We start from the raw sequence: 26,396 nt of genomic DNA, 5'->3' as shown, positions 1-26,396 counted from the left end.
TTATTTGGTTATAAATCCAGTAATATATACTGTAATTAGGGACTGAGCACCAAAACGGTGCATAGGCCCTATTGGAATTGCTCTGCTTCTTCTTCTTCTACTTCTTTTTCTTCTACTTCTTCTTCTTCTTCTCCGCAATGAATCGTGATTTTGAGGGTCTAAACATGCTCGAAATCTAACGAAACTTTGCACATGCCCCAGACGTGGCAAAAATTTACGTTTGTTATAGTTTTCTAAAGTGGGTGTGGCAAATTTCAATTCAATTCACCTTTATTTGTATAGCGCTTTTAAAATATAGATTGTGTCAAAGCAGCTTCACATATAAGATCATAGTAAATTGGAACAGTGTCAGTTCAGTGTTTAAGTTCAGTTCAGTTTAGCTCAGTTCAGTGTGGTTTATAATCACTACTGAGAATCCAAACACTAAAGAGCAAATCCATCGATGTGCAGCTCCCGAACCATGCAAGCCAGTTGCAAGCCAGATGCAAAAACCTGCGTGGGGCACATTCATGTATCATGCCGCTAAGTGATGCACTGTATGTGTATGCTTTACTAAACAGATAGGTCTTTAATCTAGTTTTGAACTGCAAGAGTGTGTATGAGCCCCGGACATTATCAGGAAGTCTATTCCAGAGTTTAGGAGCCATATATGAGAAGGCTCAACCTCCTTTACTCGACTTTGCTATTCTAGGTACTACCAGAAGCCCTGAGTTTTGAGACCTTAAAGAGCGAGTTGGATTGTAGCGAGACAGAAGGTTGCTTAGATAAAAAGGAGCTAGATTATTTTAAGCTTTATATGTAAGAAGCAATATTTAAAAAAATCAATACGAAACTTAACAGGCAGCCAGTGAAAGGAGGATAAAATTGGGGTGATATGATCATATTTTCTAGACTCTGGCAGCTGCGTTTTGTACTGGCTGAAGTTTATTAATAAAGGATGCTGGGCAGCCAGCAAACAGAGCATTACAGTAGTCCAGCGTAGAAGTTATAAAAGCATGGATCTGAGATGGATAGAATACTTCGTAACTTAGCGATATTTCTCAGATGAAAGAAGGCAGGTTTATATAACGGGACATATGATTTTTAAAAGTTAAATTGCCATCTAATATGACACACAGATCTTTTATAGTAGAGCTAACGCTAACTTTGTATCCCTCTAATTGCAGGTCGAGTTGTGAGATCTGCTGTGTACAGGATTTTGGCCCAATAAGTAATAATTCTGTTTTGTCTGAGTTTAAGAGAAGATAATTGTTGGTCATCCAGTCTTTAACATCTTTAATACACTCAGTTAGCTTGGACAGTTTAGACGTCTCGTCAGGTTTAGTTGAAATATATAATTGAGTATCATCTGCATAGCAGTGAAAGCTGATCCCATGTCTTCTAATAATGTCTCCCAGGGGTAGCATGTATATCGAAAACAGCAAAGGGCCTAAAACTGATCCGTGAGGCACCCCGTATTTTACTGGGCTGATTTGTGAAAGCTGTCCATTAATATTCACAAACTGGTAACGGTCAGATAAGTATGACTTAAACCATTGTAGAGCCTGTCCCTGGACACCTGTAGAATTGAAGCGGTCTATGAGGATATTGTGGTCAATAATGTCAAATGCCGCACTAAGATCGAGTAGAACTAATAGCGAGATGCACCCTTGGTCAGCAGCTAAGAGTAAATCGTTGGTTATTTTCACTAATGCGGTTTCTGTACTGTGATGAGCTTTGAAACCTGACTGAAACACTTCAAAAACATTGTTCATCTGCAGAAAGGAGCATAATTGAGCAGAAACAACTTTTTCTAGTATTTTAGACATAAATGGAAGATTTGAAATAGGCCTATAATAAGCTAAATTGCTGGGGTCCAGTTGTGGTTTCTTAATAATAGGCTTAATAACAGCTAGCTTGTAAGGATTTGGAACATGGCCTAAAGAAAAAAAAGATTACATTAAGAAGTTCTCTTATGACAGGTAGCAGCTCTTACAGTAATTTTGTTGGAATTGGGTCCAACATACACATAGCTGGTTTAGAACTATTTATAATTCTATCTAGCTCTTGAATGTTTACTGGATCTGAAGTATAAGGCGGTGCAGAAAGTTTAACATCTTCTATTTTCTGTTTAAAGCCTTCTATTTTATCACTGAAAAAATTCATGAAGTCATCACTACTAATTTTCGGTGGGACATTTTGTTCCAAAGATGATCGATTATTTGTTAATTTAGCAATGGTGCTAAATAAAACTCTAGGATTGTTATGATTATTTTCTATCAGTTTGTGGAGGTGCTCAGTCCTGGCAGATTTTAGAGCCCTCCTTTAGCTGGACATACTGTCTTTGTACGCAATTCTAAAGAACTAAATTAGTTTTTAGTTTTAGGTCTCTGTGCAGATCGGTGCAAAATGACTCAACAGTACCACCTATGCACTTTTGATGGACTGGCCCCCGAGCTATGATTCACACACACACGTACGAAAATTGTGTGTCAAAAAATTTCCAGGCACCATTTCCAGGCATTGTTTTTTAACTTTTATCAGATCAATACCAAAATTGGCTTTTGATATCTAAAGGCATTGGCAATGTTAAATAGCGAAGATTTAGTTTTCTGTTGAAGGGCGTGTCCATGGCGGCCTCGCAAACTTTGATGCTTCGCATAGTCCTGACCTGAACAGGTTTACATGCCAATATGCAGTTACAGTTATAGCGCCACCTGCTGGCAACAGGAAATGACATGTTTTACATGTTTTACAAACTCCTACAAATTTTATCACATCAAATCCATGTTCCATTAAATTATTATTGTCCACTGTTCTGTCATCCTAAGGCCACCAGAGGGCGGTGAGCCATGGTGCGAGGTCCCTTTCATCGCTGCTTGCAGCTTTAATAATAATTTAAAATAGCTGTTGTGTCTTTTACTCTATTTTAAAATGTAATTTATTCTGTGATATTATGGCTCAATTTTCCCTGTAGGTATCACTGCAGCCTGGAGACCACCAAATGGGAGGGATTTACACCGCAAGTATGTTGGGTGACCCCCTAAGTGGGAGGGACTTACGCCACAAGTAGGCTGGGTTTAGGTGGTGTGGGTGGAGTAGACATTAATACTGTTGGGTTAAGGGTTGGAGTAGGTGTAGACATTAATAATACACAGCAGATTACTGTGAGGTTGGGTTTCGGGTTGGGGTAGGTGTAGACATTCATAAAGCACAATATTGGATTGTGTGTTATGCACAAGACACCATAATAATAAAAACTCCAGGTTTGTACTGGTCACTTAGCACTCAGTACTCACTTGGAGCTGGCTCTTACCTCCATTTATACCATTTAGCATCATTACTTCAGTCTTCTTTGTCACATGATCTTACAGAAATCATTATAATGTCATGATATGGAGGCCAAGAAGCATTTATTATTATTATTATTATTGATGTTTGTTTTGCCTAATGTTTTTGTCTAAACTGATATTTATACAGTATGGATGAATAATCATGTGATAACTTAAAATATTATTCCACATTAAATAACCAAACCTGAATTAAAAAAACTGATCATATTTATCAAACTCTCTTATACCACATCCAATTTGAGCATATTTATTTACCAAACAAGCATTTAAAAAAAACATCCTGCTTCACACTCTCAAATATCAATCATCAAACAGGCCTTTATTACATTAATATTGCTTTGGTAGCATTTCCTTAAAAAGTAGACCGTCCACTCTGACATAAATAGAGACACCAGACAAATAAAACAGAGTAGAGCATCATAAAAAAAGACAAACAACAGAGACTCACTCATGCATTCATATGTAAAAATGTGTGTATGTATGTGTGTGTGTGTGTGTGTGTGTTTTCAATGTGTGCCAGGATGTAGCAGCTCTATCCAGACTCTCTCTTGTAGTTCGCTTAGCTTTATAGCCAGTAGAGAAGGATGCGTGTAGTGTAAATATCTACATCTAGCAGCTCTGTCCAGCCTCTTTCTGTAGCATGGCCTCTTCGGTGCGGAGGGGAATCGTGTCGATGGTGGTGAAGATCTCAGCTGCTGTGATGGGGAAAGTGTAGCGTTGTTTATCCACACCCTGTTTATCCAGGAGCACCATGCTGAATGAGTTCTGGGACAACTGCAGCAGTAACCTGACACAAACAAAAACCAGACATAGGCAATCACTTCATATTTGATACATAGATGAATACTAGGGGCCCTATCATACACCCGACGCAAGATGTATTTGGTGCGATTTGTTGCCATTTTCAGACAAGCGCAACCCTAATTTTCACATTTTGCACAATTTTTTCAGTTTATTCATGACAATTTGCATTTGTATATCCCCTTTTTTAATGCACATACTGGAATTTGTTCAATAAAATTGTTTCCATCGCATTTTATGCGCATCTTTTCTTAATGAATAAAAGTTTATCCTACTTAGTTATGCACATGCATTTTTTATGCATGTTTTCAAAAGTTACGTGCATCTTGGCATTTCCATCAAGCATTTTTTATGCGCATCTCCAAAATGCACATAAAAATAGGTGGGTGGAAACGTAAGGCGAGAAATACCACTTCGTCTTTAAAGAAAAGGTTAGGAGACAGACAGAAACTCAGAGACTCTGAGTTAAAGTTACCTCTCTTTCCGAAACATGCTTGACTTACCCACGCTTTCTCCAGCTTGACAAACCTGTCATTTTGAAATGGAAAACCCAGAGTTTCTCTCATTTCAGGGTTAACATACTCTGAGTTTTCCCTTAACCTCCTTTCTGAAACGGGGCCTCTGTCATTAAAATCCTTAGTCATGTCATTCATACAGACACAACTAAACAGAATCGGGAGGCGCAGTAAATGTAGTGATGAAACTAAACAAACTTTTGAACTGGTATGCTCTGCACAGATTGCATTTTACACACATACCATACCGAAAGTCCACCAAAACTGTTTGTTGTGTACACTGTATGTGTACTTTACACCCATAATGAATACTGAGATGTGTTTACTAATGAAAGTTGTTGGCAAGATCTATATAGAACACTGTTGTGGGGATGTTGGTTTAGAGCTGGCCAGCGAGTGCTGTGATCAATTGAGTGAAATGGAGTTAATGAAGCACCTGAGTTGTAAAGCGAGTCCTGGGGCGATGAGTCTGTGTCTGATGCGGCCGATCTGAGCAGGATAAACTCCAACCAGCTCAATCACTGTCACGTGCCTCAGGTCCAGACCACACTGCGCATGCTGAACAACACACAACACGACAGCTCACACACTAGATTTAAAAAGTTATGCTGAAGCATCATGTAACATGTACAGTTGAAGTCAGAATTATTAGCCCTCCTGTGAATTATTTGGTCTTTTTCAAATATTTCCCAAACAATGTCTAACAGAGCAGGGAATTTTTCACAGTATTTTCTATAATATTTTTTCTTCTGGAGAAAGTCTTATTTGTTTTATTTCGGCTAGAATAAAAGCAGTTTGACATATTATTTTAAACCATTTTAAGGTCAATATTATTAGCCCCTTTGAGCAATATTTTTTTGATAGTCTACAAAACAAACCACTGTTATACAATAACTTGCTTAATTACCATAACGTGCCTAATTAACCTAGTTAAATGTCACTTTAGGCTGAATACTGGTATGTTGAAAAATATCTAGTCAAATATTACTTCCCTTCATCATGGCAAAGATTAAATAAATCGGTTATTAGAAATGAGTTATTAAAACTATTATGTTTAAGTGTGCTGAAAAAAAATCTTCTTCCTCTTAAACAGAAATTGGGGAATAAATATAAAGGGGGGCTAATAATAACTGTATAGTTGAATCTTGCCATACAATTTAATTACAATTATTTATTATAACCAATTTAAAAAATCAATAACCAATAGAAACCAATAGAAAAAAATCTAATTTGACAGTAAATATCACCTATACATATGTGTGTGTGCCTTAATAAATGATTAATTTGCATTAAAAATGTTAGTGTGTTAATGATTTAACAGCCCTATATATATATATATATATATATATATATATATATATATATATATATATATATATATATGTGTGTGTATATATATGGAAAAGGGAATATTTTTTTTTATTATTTTTGTCTCTTTTTCTTTTCATTAAACAATTGTTTTTGTATGGATTAAGATGATATATATTAACCAAACTTCTTTTCAAGTGTGATATGTTTTGCATACTAATGGTAGCATTTTTGCTGAAGTAGATGGAGCTGATAGAGATGCAAAGGCCTGATTGTCTAAAATTAACTTGAGCTCTGCAGCTAAACTTGTCAGCAGAAATGTGTTAAGACTGAACACGGAATATGTGCATTTGAGAAGGGCTTAGGCTTTTAATGTTGTGCAGAGAATTCATAGAAAAAGAGGACGTATGTATGGGTGCGGCCAATGGAGAATGATTGACAAGTGACAAATTCCACTAAGCTCCACCTGTTAATATCAGCTGCCTTTATTAGTTGAAGTGAGGAAATGAAAGCTGTTGTGCACCTCCTGAATGTAACTCTTGCGTTGCATTGAGGATACCAGAATTCTGTGAATATATATAAAATGAAATGTTTTTGAAAGCAGTCTAGTCTGATCACCAAGACTGCACTCACTGTTTTACTAAGTAAAAGAGCAGAACATGATTCTTACCAATTCCAAACTTCTGAACAGTAGTGTAAATTACCCTTCAGGCCTTAATATACTTCTTTGTTCTTTAACTACCAATTTCATTTACTTAATCATCTAGTTAGGATGTTTGCTAACAGTATATCACTGCTTGATATTTGAAACTCTTTTATCCCCAAGCAAAGAATGAAGGAGAACTTTGCTCATGCTATATCAGTGTGTCTTCATTGTGAGGGTCATTGTAGAAGAAAGAAGCAGATATTGAGGATTCTTCTTAAAATAAACATAGATGGTGTAGTGCAGGTGAGTTATTCTCTAAGGTAAGAGTTTGGTCATTTTTTGCTTTGATGAGAAATTTGATCTATAAGTTATCTGTCACTTGGAGGAGTCTCATAATGGCATTTTAATGTTGTTGATAAACCCTAAGGCTTACTGGTGTGTGTTATCAGTCACCATTGATGAAATATTGGCATAACTGTCTTTTTAAAATATATATTGTGTGGTTTGTATTGCTTTGTCTGTATTTTGTACTATTGGACCTAGAGTCTGGAATAAAGAGAATGTATTGCTCCTGTACCTGTAAATTAGTCATCTGGAACCTGTAGTAGTGATTGGCAGCCGAGGGGGCGGAGATTATCAACAGGCGGCGTTTCTCATAGAACTGGTCCAGTAATGCAGCTGCTGACCGCACTCCAACATTAATATTCATGGCTTTTTTAATAAAACAAACCATTAAGATGTTATTCGCCAGAGGGCAGGAGAAAAGATCATGAATTTTGCATGAATTATGAAGTTTGTCTCGTACGAATAAGTGGAAAATTTTGTTATAAAAAAGTTCTGTCATCATTTGTTTCTACATCCAATATTAAAGGGATTGTTCACCCAAAAATAAAAATTCTGTCATCATTTACTCACTCCCAAGTGCTTCCTTTGTAAGTTTCTTTTTCTTATTAAACATAAAAGAAGATGTTTTGAAGAATGTTGGAAACTGGTAGTCACTGACTTCCATAGTGGGGAGAAAATACTATGGAAGTCAATGGCTACCAGTTTCCAACATTTTGTGTAAGAAAGAAACGGGTTTGGAGCAAGCGAAGGTAAAGAATGTCACAATTTTCATTTTTGGGTGAACTATCCTTTTAAATGTTCTTCCAGAAAAAGCAGCATTCAGATTTAGGAATGCTATGCAATGTTACATATAAGGATGGATATTATACAGTGCAGGGAATATTTCTTGTTAAGTTTATCTGTAGGTGTTTGTGAGGTGTTTTTCATACGAGTGCATGAAGTCTCCAGGCCGGACCACTCCATGTTAAACTGGCAGACTCTGGCAGCACTGCCCTTCAGATCGTATCCTCCCAGACAGCGGAATTCACATGTGGCCCCGTAATTATCACCCGCACTGTCACACTTCATCCAGCCATTGTCAGGGACAGACAGAGGGGTACAGCGACGCACTGCGACAAGCACAAAACACACACTTATGACCTTACAGTACATACATATTGAAAAGTGTGGATACTAAACAAACTACACTTTCGGTGATGTGATGTGGCATTAGTGTAACTGGTCTTCAAAATGCTTTTTGCTTTTTTCTAACGTGGGGTTCAGATTACATGATACGACACAATCTTTCAACTTAAGAATTGGTTGTTTTGCCATTTAAAGTGTGTTATACTGAACAAAAATAACACTTCTGGGAAACTGACAACATCCTGACAGAAAGACCAATAGACCAATAGGAGAAGAGAGATTCACAATGACATCATGTATGTTGTTTCAGTTAAAAAGCTTTTGGGAGGCACTTTACAGTGTTATAGTGCTTCTTGTCCCTGAAATGACCAAAATCTCATTATTCAACAGTGACTACTATAACATAAAAATAACGAATAGTCCAACCCGGTATAACACGCTCATTTTTCCAACTGGTAACTGATTTTAGGTCAATTTTTTTGTAAAAGTAATTAGTGAAGAAATTATTAAAGAAAAACCCAACAGAAATTGTATAAAGACATTTAAATAAAACAAAGTCATGGTTTCTGTTACAATTATTCTTCGGCGGGGCGTCACTCCAAAATTCACCCCACCACTGCTACATTACTTCTCCTTCAAAACATTCAGTCGTTGTTGTTTTTTTAATAGCGGGATATAATCTCACCAAAACGTGTTAAAAGGTAAGAGAATGATAACAGCGCCACATTTTCTGTAATCATGCTGTGCGTCATTTGTTTACCTTTAAAGGGCACATAGGTTACCCCTTTTTCATATTTAATATAAGTCTTTTGTGTCCCCAGACTGTGTCTGTAAAGTTTCAGCTCAAAACACCCATCAGATTATTTATTATAGCTGTTTGAAGTGTCTATATTATAGCTGGAAAAAAGGTTTTGTTGTTTTTTTGTACTGGCCCTTTAAGGCTGGTCCTCCCCGCCCACCGTTCCCACGTGCCTGTCAGCAATCGCCGCCCTCGGCTGCCTCAGGAAGCAGATCTCACGTAACGTGTGTGAGAAATACTACAGTAAGAACTTTACAATCAGTATTTGATGCATTATTTTGTGTATTTGCAACAATGAGTCACACACAATGTCATTACAAAGTTCACGCACACACACAGCAAGGACACAAACACATAGCACACACACATACACACACACACACACACACAAACACAAACGTAGCGCAGACATACACACGCACACACACTCACAGAGAGAGAGAGAGAGAGAGAGAGAGAGAGAGACAGCACGTTAAGCTTTGCACTCGTTTTGCACGCATATGTGACATGATACTGGTAATCTCCACTGCTGTATGGATATCTCTTATATTAATGTATAAAATAAACCTGATTTAACGTCCACAAACCGCGATTGAAGTGTTTTCCTTTATAATTGTTCTGACACGCGGCTGTGCTGATTAAGTGCATCTGAAGTGAATCGCTGTAGTTCATTACACACATGCTCTGTTTGAAAACATTTTAAACTTGTAAAACTCACTCTTGATCACATTTGATGATGATTGATGATCCTAGCAAACTGAACACACCTTTTATTCCCGGCTACTTTGCGCTCGTCCTCTCTTGATGATATGATTATACACGTGACTACCGGACATGTTAATGCGCACAGCTGTCAATCAATATTGGTGGGCGGGGGGACCGCACTCCTACATAAAGTTGCGGTCGATCTGAAAACCGCTACAATTGGTCCACCGTTTTTATGTTGTTAAATTTGAAAAAAAGGACTGGGTGTGTTTATATCACCCCAATATGAAAGTTTATACACTATACTTACACACATTTCTGTCCAAACAGCTTGAAAAGTAGATTTTTTACCATAGGTGCCCTTTAAGGTGACATGGTGACCGACGGTGACTGACTGACTGACTGACAGGTGCGTGACGCTAGCAAACACGGTGAAGCTTTCAGTTAAGATGAACACGGTTTCCGTTTCACTTTACTTCAGGACGCATTAATGCTGCTCTGTAGCTCTATTGGAGAAATTCATAAATATTCCAAGCAAATTTAATGAATGTTGGAGACATACTTGTTTTCCGCAAGCACATATATGGACCATATATATATATTTTACTTGGAAGTACTCACAGTGAATTTAGCTTACTACAAAAAGGAACTCAAAACCTCTACCTCCCACCCCACCTATCTAACATTGATCAAAATATTTATGGAAGGTTCAGAAAAAATAAAATAAAAGGCATATTATATACAAATAACTTTACAATCATAATATGGAACTGGCTGGGACAAAATTTAAAAATTGAATTAAGGTGTACATGGACAATGAAACCAAAAGAGACATTATAAAATAATTATAAAATAAATAATGAAATTAAATAAAATAATAAATTAACACACAATAGTCTTGTTAAAGTCTATCAGTTCACTATATCTGCAAAATAATATGAATGGTTCCCAAATCTTGTTAAAAATGGACAATTTGTCACTTAGTGTGAATCTCAGTTCTAAGTATAACATATTTCCAAGTTTTCTAGCCCACATTTTAAAGGTGGAGACAGCATCAGATTAACACATTTGTAAAATGATTTATTTTTTGCAATACACACACAAAATAGAATTGCTTGTGTTTGGTTTCTACTGTAAGAACTGTCCTCTGCTCTAAATGTCCAATACTAGGGTCAGGTTCCAGATTCGTTGAATACACTTCAAAAAGAAATTTAAATATATTTTTCCAGAATGGTTGTAGTTTACTGCATGACCACAACAGTTCATGTTGACACTTTGCATGTATTACAACATGAAGTTTTAATTTAGAATAATGGAGCCTATGAATGACTTTATATTGTATCAGATGATGTCATGCATTCACAGAACATGAATGTACGTTACTCAAGCATTCATCCCATCTGTCATCACAAATGTTAATACCCATTTCCTTTTGCCAGTCATGTCTTAATTCATCTGTATTGCTGTCCACCTTCCCTAACAGTATCTTTTAAGGTTAGATACATTACCAATAATTCCAGGATATATTTTACAGTTGTGTGTAATGTAGGATCCAGCCTCTCGGTTTCGAAGTTTTTAATGTTTTCTAACAAAATCTCTAACTTGCAGAAAGCGAAAAAGTTTGAGGAAGTAAATTTGTAATTTTGTTTAAACTGTTCAAATGAGGTAAATGTCCTTCTTTGTAAAGATCCTGAATTATTAAGATGCCCTTATCTTTCCATTTGGAGAGAAAAGTATTTAATCTGGCAGGGAATGACAATACAGTTTTTAATAAAAAATAAAAGCAGACAACCTTGATGAGTGTATTTTTAATACTTACTTTCTTTCAAGTGCAAATATTGAACACTTCTGTCTTTATTTTATGGCCGTTTCCTCTTAAAAACCTTTGTACCTAAAATCTCTCATTAGCCTAGATTAGTGAAGCTTTTATCTCCTTTAAACCAGGAGTAACTTGTTTTAAAAAGGACTCACCTCTCACTCTGACATTAAATCTGCAGGTCGCCTTGTTCTCCGCACGGTCAAACACAGTGTATGATAATTTATGATTCCCTTCTGGGAAGTATGAGCCTGGAGGCTTTCCTTTCAGAATAACACTACAACAAAAAGAAATAATGTCTTTCTCAAAACAAGAATGTGAACTGTGATTTAAATTCTCGTTGGTATTAGCTTGGCTAATCTTGGCATTAGCTGTAAAACAGTATATTTTGGCATCAAAACAACTGATCTAAATATACTGTTGTTAAGGCTGCATGACAGTGTTACTATCATAAATGATGAGCTTAAAACACTGACTCTGTTAAAATGCCATCTGCCGCATCTTTGCCCTCAGGTGTGTCCCATGTGACTTTGGCAGTGAGTTTCCCTGGTTCAGCAGTCTTCTCCTTTACATTAGGACACTTGATAACTGGAGGATCCACATCTGAGACAGAAAACACCTTTAGATGGTTCATCACCATGTCATAGTACTGAAACGGTTCTCATCAGAGTAGCAGATGATTTTCTTTTATCATCCTATAGTTTCATTTGTCTTTTAGGATTACTGGACTGTGTTGCTTGCTTAGTGCATTTGATGCTTGCTTACTGCATCTTGTTGGAATATCTAACCAATTCCATACAAGTTCAATAAAAAAGGTCAGGAGAGGGTTTTCTTCAATGTTAAAAATATTAGTAATTTATTAGAGACAAATGAATAATTCGAGGACAGAGCTCTGGGTTACGTTACCCCAATGCAATACAGGAATTACATTGAGGAGGTTCGCAACTAACTTACATTACCCTGACTACAGCATATATACACAACTGATATTAACAGGTGGAGTTTTTGTGTAACGTTACTTATCAGTCGTTCTGCAGTCCTTTGGCTGTTGCACCCAAACATACTTCCTCTTTCCTCCCCCCGCACTATATTTATTCTTATTCTGCTATTTCCTTCTTGTCAGCAGTTCCTTCTAAGAAGTATGCAGCACAGTAAGAAAGAAGAATATATATGGTATAAGATATATGGTTATATATATATATATATATATATATATATATATATATATATATATATATATATATATATATATATATATATATATATATATATATATATATATATATATATCTGTTGTTAGTCTAAACATTTTTCTAATAAAAATAAAGAGACAAAAGTAAAAAAATAAGTTCCTTTATCCCCACAATCTAATAATCTCAGCCACAGCATTCTTTTGTATAGACTCCAACATGATGTTGGCTTTAGTGGAACTAGACTGGTATGGTTCAAACCGTACTTATGATTCAGTTTGTTAAATTACATGAGGATGTATAATGTATAATGAGGATAAGTTTTTTATCAAAACTTTGACATAGAGTATCGCATGGCTAAGTTCTAGGACCATTGCTTTTCACCTTGTGCATGCTATATTTAGGAATATATAATTTAGAACAATTCACACAGATGATACTTAGCTCTATATTCATTTAGGGCCCAGAAAAAACATGCATAGCTGATCATGAAAACATTATATTGTAACTGTAAAGATATATTTTCTCAAATCATCATCAGTAAAAAGAACTGGATGTGACTGCTTTTTCCCTAACTTATATCTGTATATATTATATCTGTATATATATTTTCCCATACAATATCTGTAACTTATGCTAGCATACACTCTTTTTATGCATGTGAATTTTAGTGTGTCTTCAGTGATGTGTTTGGCTTACCATTGCACACACTGTTGCCGCCGCTCCATGTTCTGCTGCTTTGGCAGGTAGCACTGTGGTCTCCTCTGAGTGTGTATCCTGGTGAGCAGAAAAACTGGCAGCGCGAGTTGAAGTAGGACCCGTCTGTACACTTGAAACCTCCGTTAGAAGGCATGTTTAGTTTAGGACAGCGGACTTCTGTAAAAAAAATGTTCTGCACTGGTTAAAACTGGTTTCCAGTGGACAATCACTGCTGTCAAACGAAATGAATTCATGCGTCACACAGATCCTGATAGACATGAGGCTGGATAAAAGTCCAAGTTGACTTGAGATGTTTAGAGGTGAGGGTTTAAACATGATATTTGAGTATTACTGCTAAATGAGTCATTTAAAAACAATCTCAGAAATCCACAAATTTATTAAAAGTGACAAAACAATCGAACTTTCAGTATGTCGTTTAACAGATCAGTGGCTGCAATATAGCAATTAAAATGATCAATATAATAAAAACTCATTTAAATTCTGAATTTCACCAATTATTATTATAAAACATGATAAACATAGACTATAGTCAAAATACTCTGCAATATAACAAAGTATGTTTGCAAGGATAATTTAAAGGATAATTTAAAAAGTGAAAGTTAAGACTGTTTCACATAAATGCAGCTATTTTGACCTTTCTATTCGCCAAAAGAATCCTGATCAATGTATTATCTTTTCCATTAAATTATAAAGTAGCACTGTTTTTAACATTGAAATTATTCTTGACTACCAGCTTATTAGAATAATGGAAACAACATGATAGTCATTTTTGAAAGGACTCTGGAAGAAAATTCAGCTTTGCAGTCACTGGAATAAAATACCACTTAAATCTACAGTAGAAGTCTGAATTATTAGACCACCTGAATTATTAGCCCCTCTGTTTATTTTTTTCCCTAATTTCTGTTTAATGGAGAGAAGATTTTTTTCAACACATTTCTGAACAAAATAGTTTTAATAACTCATTTCTAATAACTGATTTATTTTATCTTTGCCATGATGACAATAAATAATATATTTTACTGGATATTTTCAAGACACTTCTATACAGCTTAAAGTGACATTTAAAGGCTTAACTAGGTTAATTAGGTTAACTAGGCAGGATAGGGTAATTAGGCAAGTGGTTTGTTCTGTAGACTATCAAAAGAAAATATAGCTTAAAGTGGGTAAATAATTTTGACCTTAAAATGTTTTTAAAAAATTAACAACTGCTTTTATTCTAGCCAAAATAAAATAATATAAATAAGACCTTCTCCAGAAGAGAAAATATTATCAGACATACTGCAAAAACTCCTTGATCTGTTAAACATCATTTGGGAAATATTTAAATAAGAAAAAAAAATCAAAGGGGGGCTAATAATTCTGACTTCAACTGTTAATAAAATATAACACAATATTTCAATATAATAAAATTAATAACAGTAGATGCATTTTAAATATTTATTATTCATAATTTTAAATGAAACCTTTTACTACTCAATAAACCTTTAAATAGTAGTATCTGCCAAAAAATATTAATGTGTGATCATTAAATGATTAATAAATGCTTGTTTTACTTTATTATAAACAACTTAAAATAATACAAACTTGGTGAGCAAAAGATTACAAAAAGCATTACAAATCTCATCAACCTCACACTTTTAAAAGGTAGCGTCTTTTGACAAAGAAAGGTAAGTATCTAATCATTATTAAATGACTGATTAATGCATTCAAATGATCACAATAAATTACAGAATTGTTTATGCACTCATCCTCCTTTATTATTAAAGTCTGACCTCTGCAGGCGTAGTTTCCTGACCACTGTTTGCTGACCATACAGACGATCTCACTACTGCCGTGCAGCTCGTAGCCCGTCTTACAGCGGATCTTACACCTTGCTCCAAGAACATTCTTATAACGCTCTCCACGTGGCGTCTGGCAGCCGACATGACCATGTTTGACTTTCACCGGGGCGCACCACGGCACACCTAGAAAGAGCCATACGGTATCACACAATGGCACAAATAGACTTACAAAAACACACGTAATAGAACTTACCTTACTAAACTGCCATCATCCAAACAGACATGCATGAAGAAGAAAACGAGAAAAGACAAGGTAGCCCAGCCACAGAGGTAGAAAGAAAAAGGCCTGAAGCCTATAAGGAGGCAGTCAGAGATGTAGTGTTTATGCCTTCTGACAGCAGTGCTCATGTGTTAAGATGTGTTTTACTGAGAGAAGATGGGTTTCGGTTCTGTGTAATGGCTTTTTGGGATCAATACTTGATATTTAATGCAGTATGTCCTTGCGTGCGTTTTCACCTGTGTATCGCACATCTTCATCATCAGTGTAAGGCCAGTATCCAGAGCCTGCAAAACAGTATAGGACAGCACAAGCAAGAAAAGAGTTGGCATAAGCGCAGAATTTCAGATTCAGCTCTACTGCAGTCATTTGTTTTCTGTGTGACTGTATTATTTAGATCAGTGTTTCTTAACCACGTTCCTGGAGGATCACCAGCTCTGCACATTTTCCATGTCACTTAACCAAACACACCTTATTCATATCTTCAGCTCATTAGCAGAGACTGAAAGACCTGTAATGGGTGTGACAGACAAAGGAGACATCCAAAACATGCAGAGTTGGTGGTCCTCCAGTTGGGTTTCCTTCGGGTGCTCCGGTTTCCACAACAGTCCAAAGACATGCGCTGTAGGTGAATTGGATAAACTAGATTGGTCGTAGTGTATGTGTGTGAATGAGTGTGTATGGGTGTTTCCCAGTACTGGGTTGCAGCTGGAAGAGTATCCGCTGCTAAAACATATGCTGGATAAGTTGGTGGTTCATACGCTGTGGTGACCCCTGATGAATAAAGGGACTAAGCTGAAGAAAATGAATGAATGAATAATAAGCAATGCTAACTAATGTGTTTGTCAAATAAAGGCAGACTTGGTTAGCATAACCATGCTTTATAAGTAATTTTTAAATCTTACTGATCCCAAACGAATGGTAGTGTATTTATTTATTTATTTATTTATTTATTTATCTTGAAGCCTGCCAACAATTACATCTTTATGTTTTACTGTGAGGTAAAAACTGGCTTACACAGCGAGCAGCTGAAATGGGTTTGTTGTATTTATGGACATGGCCTGAAATGCAACAATGACCCCTGCCGGTAAAGAAATGAATTACAGTGTGTCATGGGGCGGGCAGTGAAAATGGCAGCCACATAAAATAAATAACATAAAAACGCTATATTACGTTAACATGCTCTACAGTAAATAAGACTAGATGGAATAGACTGGCATGGTTTTATTCAATGATAGTTTCTTTTTTTGTTGTTGCTATTTTACTCTGAATGTCATGACAGAAGCTCCTTTACAACAGTCAACGTGTAATTTCATCTTCCATCATCAACCATGCCTTAGGAAAAACATTAATGTTCTCCAACAGAAACAGGGTTTCAGTTCTCTATTCCATCTAATTTGGTGACTTATACTTAGCCTTCTGTACTTTAAAAGTAAGTCATCCATACTCCATACAGAGAAAATTAAAACAAGACCTGCTTCAAAAAGTCATGAAAACTCCATTACTAACAGATCACACTCTGTGGGATGAAAAACAAGGAAACCTGCATTCAGTGCATATAAATTGATGCTGATTTGCTTTTTATTTCCTGCTAGTTCTGTTTTTTTTCCCTCTAGTGTGTGTGTAAAGTGTGCGGATGGCAGATCAGACAGCAAGTTAGATCAAAGCTCCCTCTGATGCAATAACAAGAACTCAAGCTCAAGGAGCACACACTCACATACAGAGAGAGAGAGAGGGGTAATGCAGAGCTAGAAGCAAATCATGACAGCACCACAGTTTCCAACTTCTATCATGGAAAACACTCCACAGGAATCATGTGTGTGCGTGCGTGTGTGTGTGCGTGTGTGTTTGCTCCATTTGGCAGATGAGTTTTCCTGTTCCATTTTGTTAAGCTCAGCAGAACGTTGTGTAACTCTGAGTACTCACTGACTTGGCTGAGTTTAGCTCTGTCTCTCTCTCTCTCTCTCTCACACACACACACACACACACACACACACGCACACACACACACACACACACACACACACACACACACACACACACACACACACACACACATGGACATATATATATATATATACTTTAAATGAAGGGAGTTTCCATTTACAGAAAACGTTATGTCAACTAAACCCTGGTTTCTGCAGTAGTCTATATTCTACATCCCAGTCCTGATTCTCACAGCAGATTTCACAACTTCAGCAATGTTTAGCTTAAAATCTGCTCACTCTTGGATGGACGTTCTGCAGTCATTAGTCATTAGTTAGCAAGATCCCTCAGGCTCCCCATGTTCAGTCAGTGTCTGCTACAGTTTCAACCTCGCTGATTCATAGAGGTTAGTTTACCTTATTTTACAGTGTAAGTCGATGAAGTACAGACAATATTATGTATATATGTCCATCTATCACACAATTACCTAATAACCATCCATCCAGAATGCCTTAGCAACAACAGCATGTTACCATTAAAAAAATCTGTTCTAGAAACTATTTGGATAACTTAAGTAGCCTGTTCAACTACTTTTATAGTCTCCAAAAGCCATTAGCAATGTCCTAGCGACCATCCAAAGAGTTTTAAAAGGATTGTTCACTCAAAACTAAAGATTATTTACTCTGTATTGTGTAGTTTTAATCCCTTATGGGTTACTTCTGTTGAACACAAAATTGCTGACCCATCGACTTTCTTTGTAGAAAAAAAAAGTAATACCATGGATGTCAATGGTTACAGGTTTCCAGCTTTCTTCAAAATATCTTGAACAGAAGAAAGAAACTCAAATAGGTTTTGAACAAGCGAAGGGTGAGTAAATGATGACAGAATTTTCATTTTTGTATGAACTGTGCCTTTAAGCACTGTGCTAAAAACATAGCGACAATGCCATATGGTTTTTCAAAAGTAAAAGGGCACCTATGATGAAAATCATCTTTTGGAAGCTGTTTGGACAGAGCTGTGTATAGTGTGTCCACAGTCATATTGGGGTAATATAAACTAAAGGCAATACATTTTTAACATTTTTAAAATTCCCTGATGTTAAAATAGGATCCAAATCCCTCCAATTTTGAGGCCCACTGCAACGTGACGTAGTAGTGATAGCCGCATATTAACATGTCTCCGTATTAACACATATAATCATATCAACAAGACAAGATGTGCACAAAGCAACAGGGATTAAAAGATCTGTTCAGCTGACTGTGATCATCAGTCATCATCAATTGTGTCCAAGAGTTTTACAAGTTTAAAACATTTTTAAAACAGTCCATGTTTGTAATGAATTACAGCGATTTTACCGTCTTTACTTTATCACCACAGCCGCGTGACATTGTGTGTGACTCATCGAAAGGATTGAATTAACTCCACAACAAATCCATCGAATAATCATTGGGAATGTTCTTAAGCTCCCTTCATGTCTGTCACTGTGCTGTTTATCTGACGCAGCTGAGGCCGAGATTGAGGCACACTCGTGGGAACAGTGGGCGGGGAGAACTAGCATTAAAGGCACAGGCAACAAAAGCAGCTACATTGTGTTCAGAGCAGACAATCCCAATATGCTGTTTTGAGCTGAAACTTTACAGACACATTCTAGAGACACAAAAGACTTGTATTAAATCTTGAAAATGGTAAAATAGCTGCCCTTTAAGACAATAAATATAATTGAATTTATAAAATATACAAATACAAAAATAAATATTTTAAAAGTCATTTAATATGTAACATTATCTTTTAAAACTGCTTAAAAAATTTAACAAAATGCCTAAAATCCACCAATCATGCACATTTAACATTTAAATCATTCTAAAGCCTGTCCAAGCATTTAAACGTACGACCTAAACACTGTATATGCTTTCAAATCTTGTTTCAAACTGCCCAAATATTCAAACCACACACCCTAAATTGCCTTCAGGCTTTTTAATCTCCTTTTTTATACCTTATTCACATTTCAGACAAGACTGTCAAAACAAATTTTCCCTTTTCTATGAAACAAACGTCTCCTCGCAATAAAATAAGCAGCAACAACAGTATCAGATTCTCAAATGATCTTTTTTTTCTCTCTGATATGAAATATTCAAGAGCTCTGTAAATCACTGCGAGCTATTGATTCACATTAGACAAAACGATTAGCTCAGACTGTCTCATTAACTTCAGTTAGAACAGTTGAACGTTTTTACAACTACATAAACACACAGCTGTTCAATTATACTAGTTCAAGCCAGGACAGTGTTATATGGAGATTCTGTGTATGTAGTCTTGTTCATGTTTTAGCCAGCACGAGTCTGTGTTTATGGTCCCAAGATCATAAAACATACACAAACACAACCAGCCACCCAGTCTTTGTGAATAAACAACGTACAGCATTTCAGTTAATTCCCCAACATGCATCATTTATTTTACCGCCGTTTACTTTACAAACTTGTTAGTCTGATGGTCTGTTGTACTTGTAAATTGAACCTCTCGTGCTTTTGCAAACTGAAGTCTGGACCACAACCACAACCTAAAACCCACCGACATGAGCCACAACCTCACACAGTCAACACTTTACTCAATTACATTTCCAGTCGTGATTTCACTCAAACAGTGCTTGAAATAGAGATGATCGTAATTTAGAGCAATTAGTTCTACAACCACAACACATGCATCTCCTCAGCTTCTTGAATTGTGTTTCTAGCAGGAAAATCCCATGTCTAAGCGAGTCAGAGCAAGCCTCTATGCTTTTTTAATTAATGCTCTAAACAAAAAAACCTTGGACCACGAAACTATGAAGGATTGAAGGGATGATGGTGCGTGAGGTGAATATATAAGCAAGTGTGAACCATTTCTACTACAAACAATATTTCTGTCATGACAACTCTTGGAGAGATTTAGTATGGTGATGAATATGTATATGGTCATTTTTTTGTGTTTGGTCTAGCTGGTATAAATGTGCTGCACTGCTGCTGCTTTGATTATTGGCGCAGAGCGAGTACTAGGACTGCACATATATCATTTCGGCATCTATATTACAATGTGGTCATTCGCAAATGGATATGCAATGTTGAGTTTATAATAATATTTATCATTTGCATATATTTTTGAAGCCTATGGAGCTAATAATATGACTAAACAATCTGAATTTGAGTTGTATTCATTTGAATTATTGACCATTTTAATAAATCAACAAAATTAACAAATTAATAAAAAATTTAATTTGAATTTGAATTTCTCAATTTGAATTTGATCGTCTACTCTTCCCTGTTGATGACCCCTGATCTACTTTCTGCTGAATCTGAATTTCACAATCTGAATTTCTGGTTTTGAATTTTAGAATATTGAATATGATGTTCTGAATTTATTCATCTTTTTCAAACTGTATTTTTACAAACTGGATATCTGCACACAAAAAATCTGACGTTTGAAAATATGTCTATAAAAAATGTAGCCTTGAAAAATTCAGTTGTCTTACATTTCAGATGTTCAATATTCAAGTTATGAAATTCAAATTAAGAAAATAAAATTCTAAAACATTTTAACGGTATATAAAAATTCAGATTTATTAAATTACAATTGTCAATAATTCAAATGAACACAATTCAAATTCAGATTGTTTTGTCATATTATAAGCTCCATAGAGGCTTGTGACTCTATAATGATTTTAAAAACATTGAGGCATAAGAAATTGTAGCGTTTGGAATATTAATAACGATGGATTTTATTGAATTATATTTATTTTTATTATTTAATTCCTGTGCCTGAATAATGATAGACTTGGAAAACGATAAAACATTGTTTATTTCAATGAAAATGAAATCTTTTTCTTTATTGGATTATAGATTTTTATAATATTAGATTGTAGATTTTATGCAGATGCATTCCAGATGCACATGCTTTCCACTACAGAATCATCCCAATCAATCTAAAATTATACATTTTTGCCAAATACAGATCTTCTATATATATATATATATATATATATATATATATATATATATATATATATATATATATATATATATATATGTATGTATGTATGTATGTGTGTATATATGAGCTGATGCATGAGCTGATGCACTGTTTGTTTACTACAAAGAGAACGCGCGCGTGCCTGCCAATGATGTCCACTTTAGTGAACACTTTACTTTAGTGTTCTAACATATGTTTGAGAAATAACAGTAATAATACCCTACTCATACTTTATTTTACATCTATTGAATCGTGAGAAAATCGTATTCTTTATTTTGAGCAAAAAAAATTGTGATTCTCATTTTAGCCAGAATCGTGCCGCCCTACTGTCAGTATATTCCCAATCAAGCTGCCTGAGAATAAAACACATTGCTGCTGTAAACATGACTTACATGAAGCCCTGTGTAGTAGATCTATACATAGGTGGAGCTGGGGTGGAGGAGGGTACCTGAAAAAGTGCATCAGATTGCTAATGAAATTGACTTATTATTCCATATAATATTTTATGTTTTGGGTAGGCATGGGACGATAACCATTTTTAAGGAATACCACGGTTTGTAAAAGTCAAGGTTTTAAAACCACCAAAATTTTCTGTAATACCGTTCCTAAGGTATGTGTAAGATCTTTTATAAAAATGTGTTTTGGTTTTTTAGGAAAACAGCAATTACAAGTCAATTAATCTTTTGAATTATTTAGCCTGACATGTTTAGCCACTGTTCCAAACTATTATAAATCTTTCAAAAAAATATATATATATTGTTTTCAAAGGGAAAAAAAGTTTTAGTTTTTTACCCAGAGATTTAAAAAGAATATATTTTAGAGCAGTGAGCATAATACCGTGAAACTGAGATATTTTTATTCAAGGTTATCGTACCATCAGAATCTTATACCGGCCCATGCCTAGTTTTGGGTACCTGAAAAATAGCTTTCAACACAAGGTGTTGAAAATTATATTGAAATTAGATTTTTTTTTACTTTAGGTGAATTTAGATGTTCAGTCTAGCCCTGTGCAAATAATTAATTACAAAATAAGGACAGGCTAAAAACCACATTTGCACTGCTCCAAAGTAACATCGCCAACTACTGGCCCGGCATGAATAATGTAGCGTTTTTAGCTGTTTTTTCTCATCTGTGTGAATGGAGATGATTTTAATTATGTTCTCCTCTGTACACAAAACATTTTCAAAATGCAAAGGAAAAACTTGGTATACTTTTGTCATATAAACATAGCATTAGTCTTGTCATTGAAAAAGTGAGCAGGCCCTCTATCTTTGGACATAAAATAAAGTTATCTGTTAGTTTTCAGAGCTCTTATTAAAGCATGATGAAAATCAAAGTTAATTCTGACGGAGTTAAAGAACCCCCTTAAGAGCTAGTTATAAAGCAGTGTGCTATAGCCCGAGGGACACTGACTAGCACAACACCAGAATATGAATACACAGCTTGTCATGATTTATTACTAGCTCATGCATGTTTTGCATGCAGAATTTCTTATGTAAATCCAGTGTAATTGTATCACATTCTACTATTGCTTCTACTTTATTCTATTAATTATTTTTAATTATGTGAACTCAAGCTATTTATTTTTAAAGAAATATATTTTTAAAAACTTCAAAGACTTTAGATTTGATTTTTTACTCCAAATGACTTCCTAAAGACACTAAACACTGGCTTTAAATCTGCTGGCTAGATACAATCATATATTGGCTATAATATTTGTTATTATTACACACAAACATTTTATTGTAGGAACCTTAGAGGATTATTAATTAAGTGTTTACAGTTATTTATTATTAAAAATGAAAATTGTATAAATGTCAGGATAATAGAGTGTTTGTGTTAAAAGAACATGCTATATTAAAAATGATATACATGAACCGTTTAATAAAAAATCAGTAATGGCAACAATGTTAAAATGTATCAAAATTTGTAGAACATTATAAATATGACTGTGTGAATAACTAATAAATAAATAAAAACTATTTAATAAATAGTCCAAAAAGAGATATTGGGACTTGTACTTAAAGCGACATTTCACCCCCGAAAGAAATATTTCCTCATCATTTTCTCACACTCAAGTAATTCTAAATTTTTATGAGTTTCCTTCTTCTGTTGAACACAAAAGAAGATCTTTTGAAGTATGTTGGAAACCAGCAGCCATTGACACCCATTTACTGTAGGAACAAAACATACTGTGGAAGTCAATGACAGCTGCTTTCAAACATTTTTCAAAATATCTTCCTTTGTGTTCAACAGAAGAAACAGTGACTCCAGTAAAGTTGTGCTGACTCTGCAAATATACCAGCACTGCTAAACATTTACAGAAAACGTTACATTATTTATACTATACTACTATAATCACTGATAATTTGAAGACTCATTCTGGAGATGCGTCAGAATGACCAGTTGACTGCTGAGCACCTACTGGTGACAAACCATCAGTGCGTTTTCATATGAAAGACTTCAGTGTCTTTTCACTGGATTTAGGGAACTTCTCCCCTTCTTTCCCCCCAAACAGCCCCAAAACCGTCCACGTAAACACTTTGAGCTCTGCTGAAATATAGGCTACACCGTGCCTCAAACAACACAGCCAGCAAAAACAAGGGTAAACACTCATATGCACAAATACTCCATTATCTCAGTTTTGTGTACAACTTTGCATTAGTTTATTAAGTCTTTCTCAACTTTTTTGGCTGATCTAAACTCACAACGCGAAGCTCAATAGGGTCCGTTTGGATGAACCTCTTACCGTCATACGCGAAACTCCCAGACAGCTGAAGTCCCACTATCATGTACACACACATCCAGGTGTCCATCTTTAGGAAGTCCAGGAGCTGCTGGAAGACCTCGGGTAACTCACTTACATTCCTACAACAGAAGCAAAGCACAAGCCCGATCCCGATCCCGCCTCCTCTCCAGAAATACGAGAGCTTTTCATTCAGCGCGAGCGCGCGCACTGAGCGGTGTGTGGAATGCTGTATAAATACGCGGGTGGTATTATTAGTATAATAATAGAGTTATAATGAGTATTTTCATCTACTTTAATATTAATATTATTTATTTAAAAAAATAAAACGTCAAATTATGAATGGAAACGTTACATTGTCATTCAACAAACAACATTCTGAACGTACTTGTAATATATTTTACACATTTACACTATTCTACAAATTTGCCTAGTTGTTTGACAGAAAGACAGACAGACAGACAGACAGACAGACAGACAGACAGACAGACAGACAGACAGACAGACAGACAGACAGATAGATAGATAGATAGATAGATAGATAGATAGATAGATCGATCCCTACTGAAAAAAACAGCCTAGTCTGGTTGGCTGGTTTTAGCTGGTCGACCAGCCTGGTTTTAGAGGTGTTTTGGCCTCTTCCAGGCTGGTTTCCAGCCATTTCCAGCCTGGTCTTAGCTGGTCAGGCTGGGAGATGACCAGCTAAACCAGCTTGACCAGCCTAGCCAGGTTGGGAGCCCAGCCAAAACCAGCTATGTCCAGCTTAAACCAGGCTGGTCAAGCTGGTTTTAGCTGGTTATTTTCCAGCCTGACCAGCTAAGACCAGGCTGGAAATGGCTGGAAACCAGCCTGGAAGAGGCCAAAACACCTCTAAAACCAGGCTGGTCAACCAGCTACAACCAGCTTAGGCTGGTTTAAGCTGTTTTTTTCAGTAGGGGATAGATAGATAGATAGATAGATAGATAGATAGATAGATAGATAGATAGATAGATAGATAGATAGATAGATAGATAGATAGATAGATTGAAGAGAAGTTTGAAATCATATAATAATAATAATAAACCAGTTGTTCATTAGCAAGACTACTTGAGCAAGAAAATGTTTAATTTTAAGTTCTTCACTAGAGCAATCACACACTGGTTCTCATTTTCTCTTTTCTTCATCAAAAGCTCTTGAGAGCAAAATGTCATTAACTGCACAGTCAAACCATGGTATGTAGGTGCGTGACTGCCTGTGTTCTTGCACTTTTAATTTGCAGTTATCATTTACAGTACAGTCTGGTATGCTCTAATCACAGAGCGGCTCTCGGAAAAGGAATGTCAATAGAGAAGTAACATGAACAATTTGACCAGAGTTGTGTGGTTTATTTCACTTAGCGTACATGGAAATAAATTCTTTACACACTAACATACACATTGTTCATATAAACATAATGATAATATTTAATAATTATAGAATCATTTTAGTCAAGGCACTTAATATTCAAGAACCATCTTATAGAATGAGAAGCAACCTGATCTTCTTATTTTCTGCAAGGTGTTAAATACCACAGTAGAGATAAATGGAGCTGTTTTTCCCAAAAGAAAGATTTCAAATTGCATGAAGTGGGTCAATAATCCCAGTCATTAGGTTTTACTTCATGCACAAACTTTCATTGGTAGTGTCTTTAACAACTATACATCACCCCTTATACACTGTAGTTGTAGCTGAGGCATGAAAGAGTTTGGCTTGTTTTTTCAATATGCTGTAGAACAAATAATTTTGTATGCCCCTCCATTGGACGACCCATTCTTGAATTGATATGACAAAACCAACACAATTGTTACTACGTCCAGAAGTGCTAAGCAAACCTGAAGAGCTGAAATTCAAATGTAGTAAGGGCATTTCCTGTCTAACACATCTGTAGACCAATCAGAGCAGAGTAGGATTGCAGGCAGGGGGGGGTGTGGTGTGCTTGAACTTCTTCAGAATAACCCGAATTCATTGTAGGCGAGCTCAAAAACAAAACTAGGGGCATTTAATGTAGGGTAGCAACATTTCTATCCATATTTAATGTTTTACATTTTGATAAACTAATTTTCAGGGTAGGGACACACCAAACCGAAAACAAACAACTAGCTCTGAGGAAAGCAGAATTTTGCCTCGCATTGCCTTAAAGTTACCTATTATGCAAAAATCACTGTTATAAGGTGTTTAAACACTTGTGTGGCAACAGTGTGTGAATATAGCCAGCCTCTAATGGTATATCTTTTTTTCTATATATAATAACTTAATAAAAGGAGTGTGCAAAAACACTTTGATTGATATACTACCTTTGTACATGTCATCAGAGGGGGAAAGTCCCGCCCATTAGTGACAATTT

At 35.7% G+C, this 26,396-nt stretch overlaps 1 protein-coding gene across 1 annotated transcript; it reads right to left on the bottom strand.

Annotated features, from left to right (window-relative positions):
- Positions 1-3,563: 3,563 nt before the first annotated feature.
- srpx (sushi-repeat containing protein X-linked) lies at positions 3,564-24,202 on the bottom strand. The gene is made up of 10 exons (XM_056465427.1): positions 24,038-24,202; positions 15,600-15,647; positions 15,075-15,266; positions 13,282-13,458; positions 11,869-11,995; positions 11,548-11,669; positions 7,877-8,056; positions 7,180-7,313; positions 5,085-5,206; positions 3,564-4,119 (listed from the first exon to the last, which is right to left on the bottom strand). The coding sequence occupies exons 1-10, from the start codon at positions 24,102-24,104 to the stop codon at positions 3,942-3,944; spliced, it is 1,347 nt and encodes a 448-aa protein (XP_056321402.1). The 5' UTR covers positions 24,105-24,202; the 3' UTR covers positions 3,564-3,941.
- Positions 24,203-26,396: the final 2,194 nt, after the last annotated feature.

Source organism: Danio aesculapii, chromosome 9, assembly GCF_903798145.1.
Source record: "Danio aesculapii chromosome 9, fDanAes4.1, whole genome shotgun sequence".
NCBI classification, from domain to species: Eukaryota; Metazoa; Chordata; class Actinopteri; order Cypriniformes; family Danionidae; genus Danio; species Danio aesculapii.
Note: the sequence above shows the minus strand (reverse complement) of the source record. Positions and strands in the feature narration are given on the sequence as shown.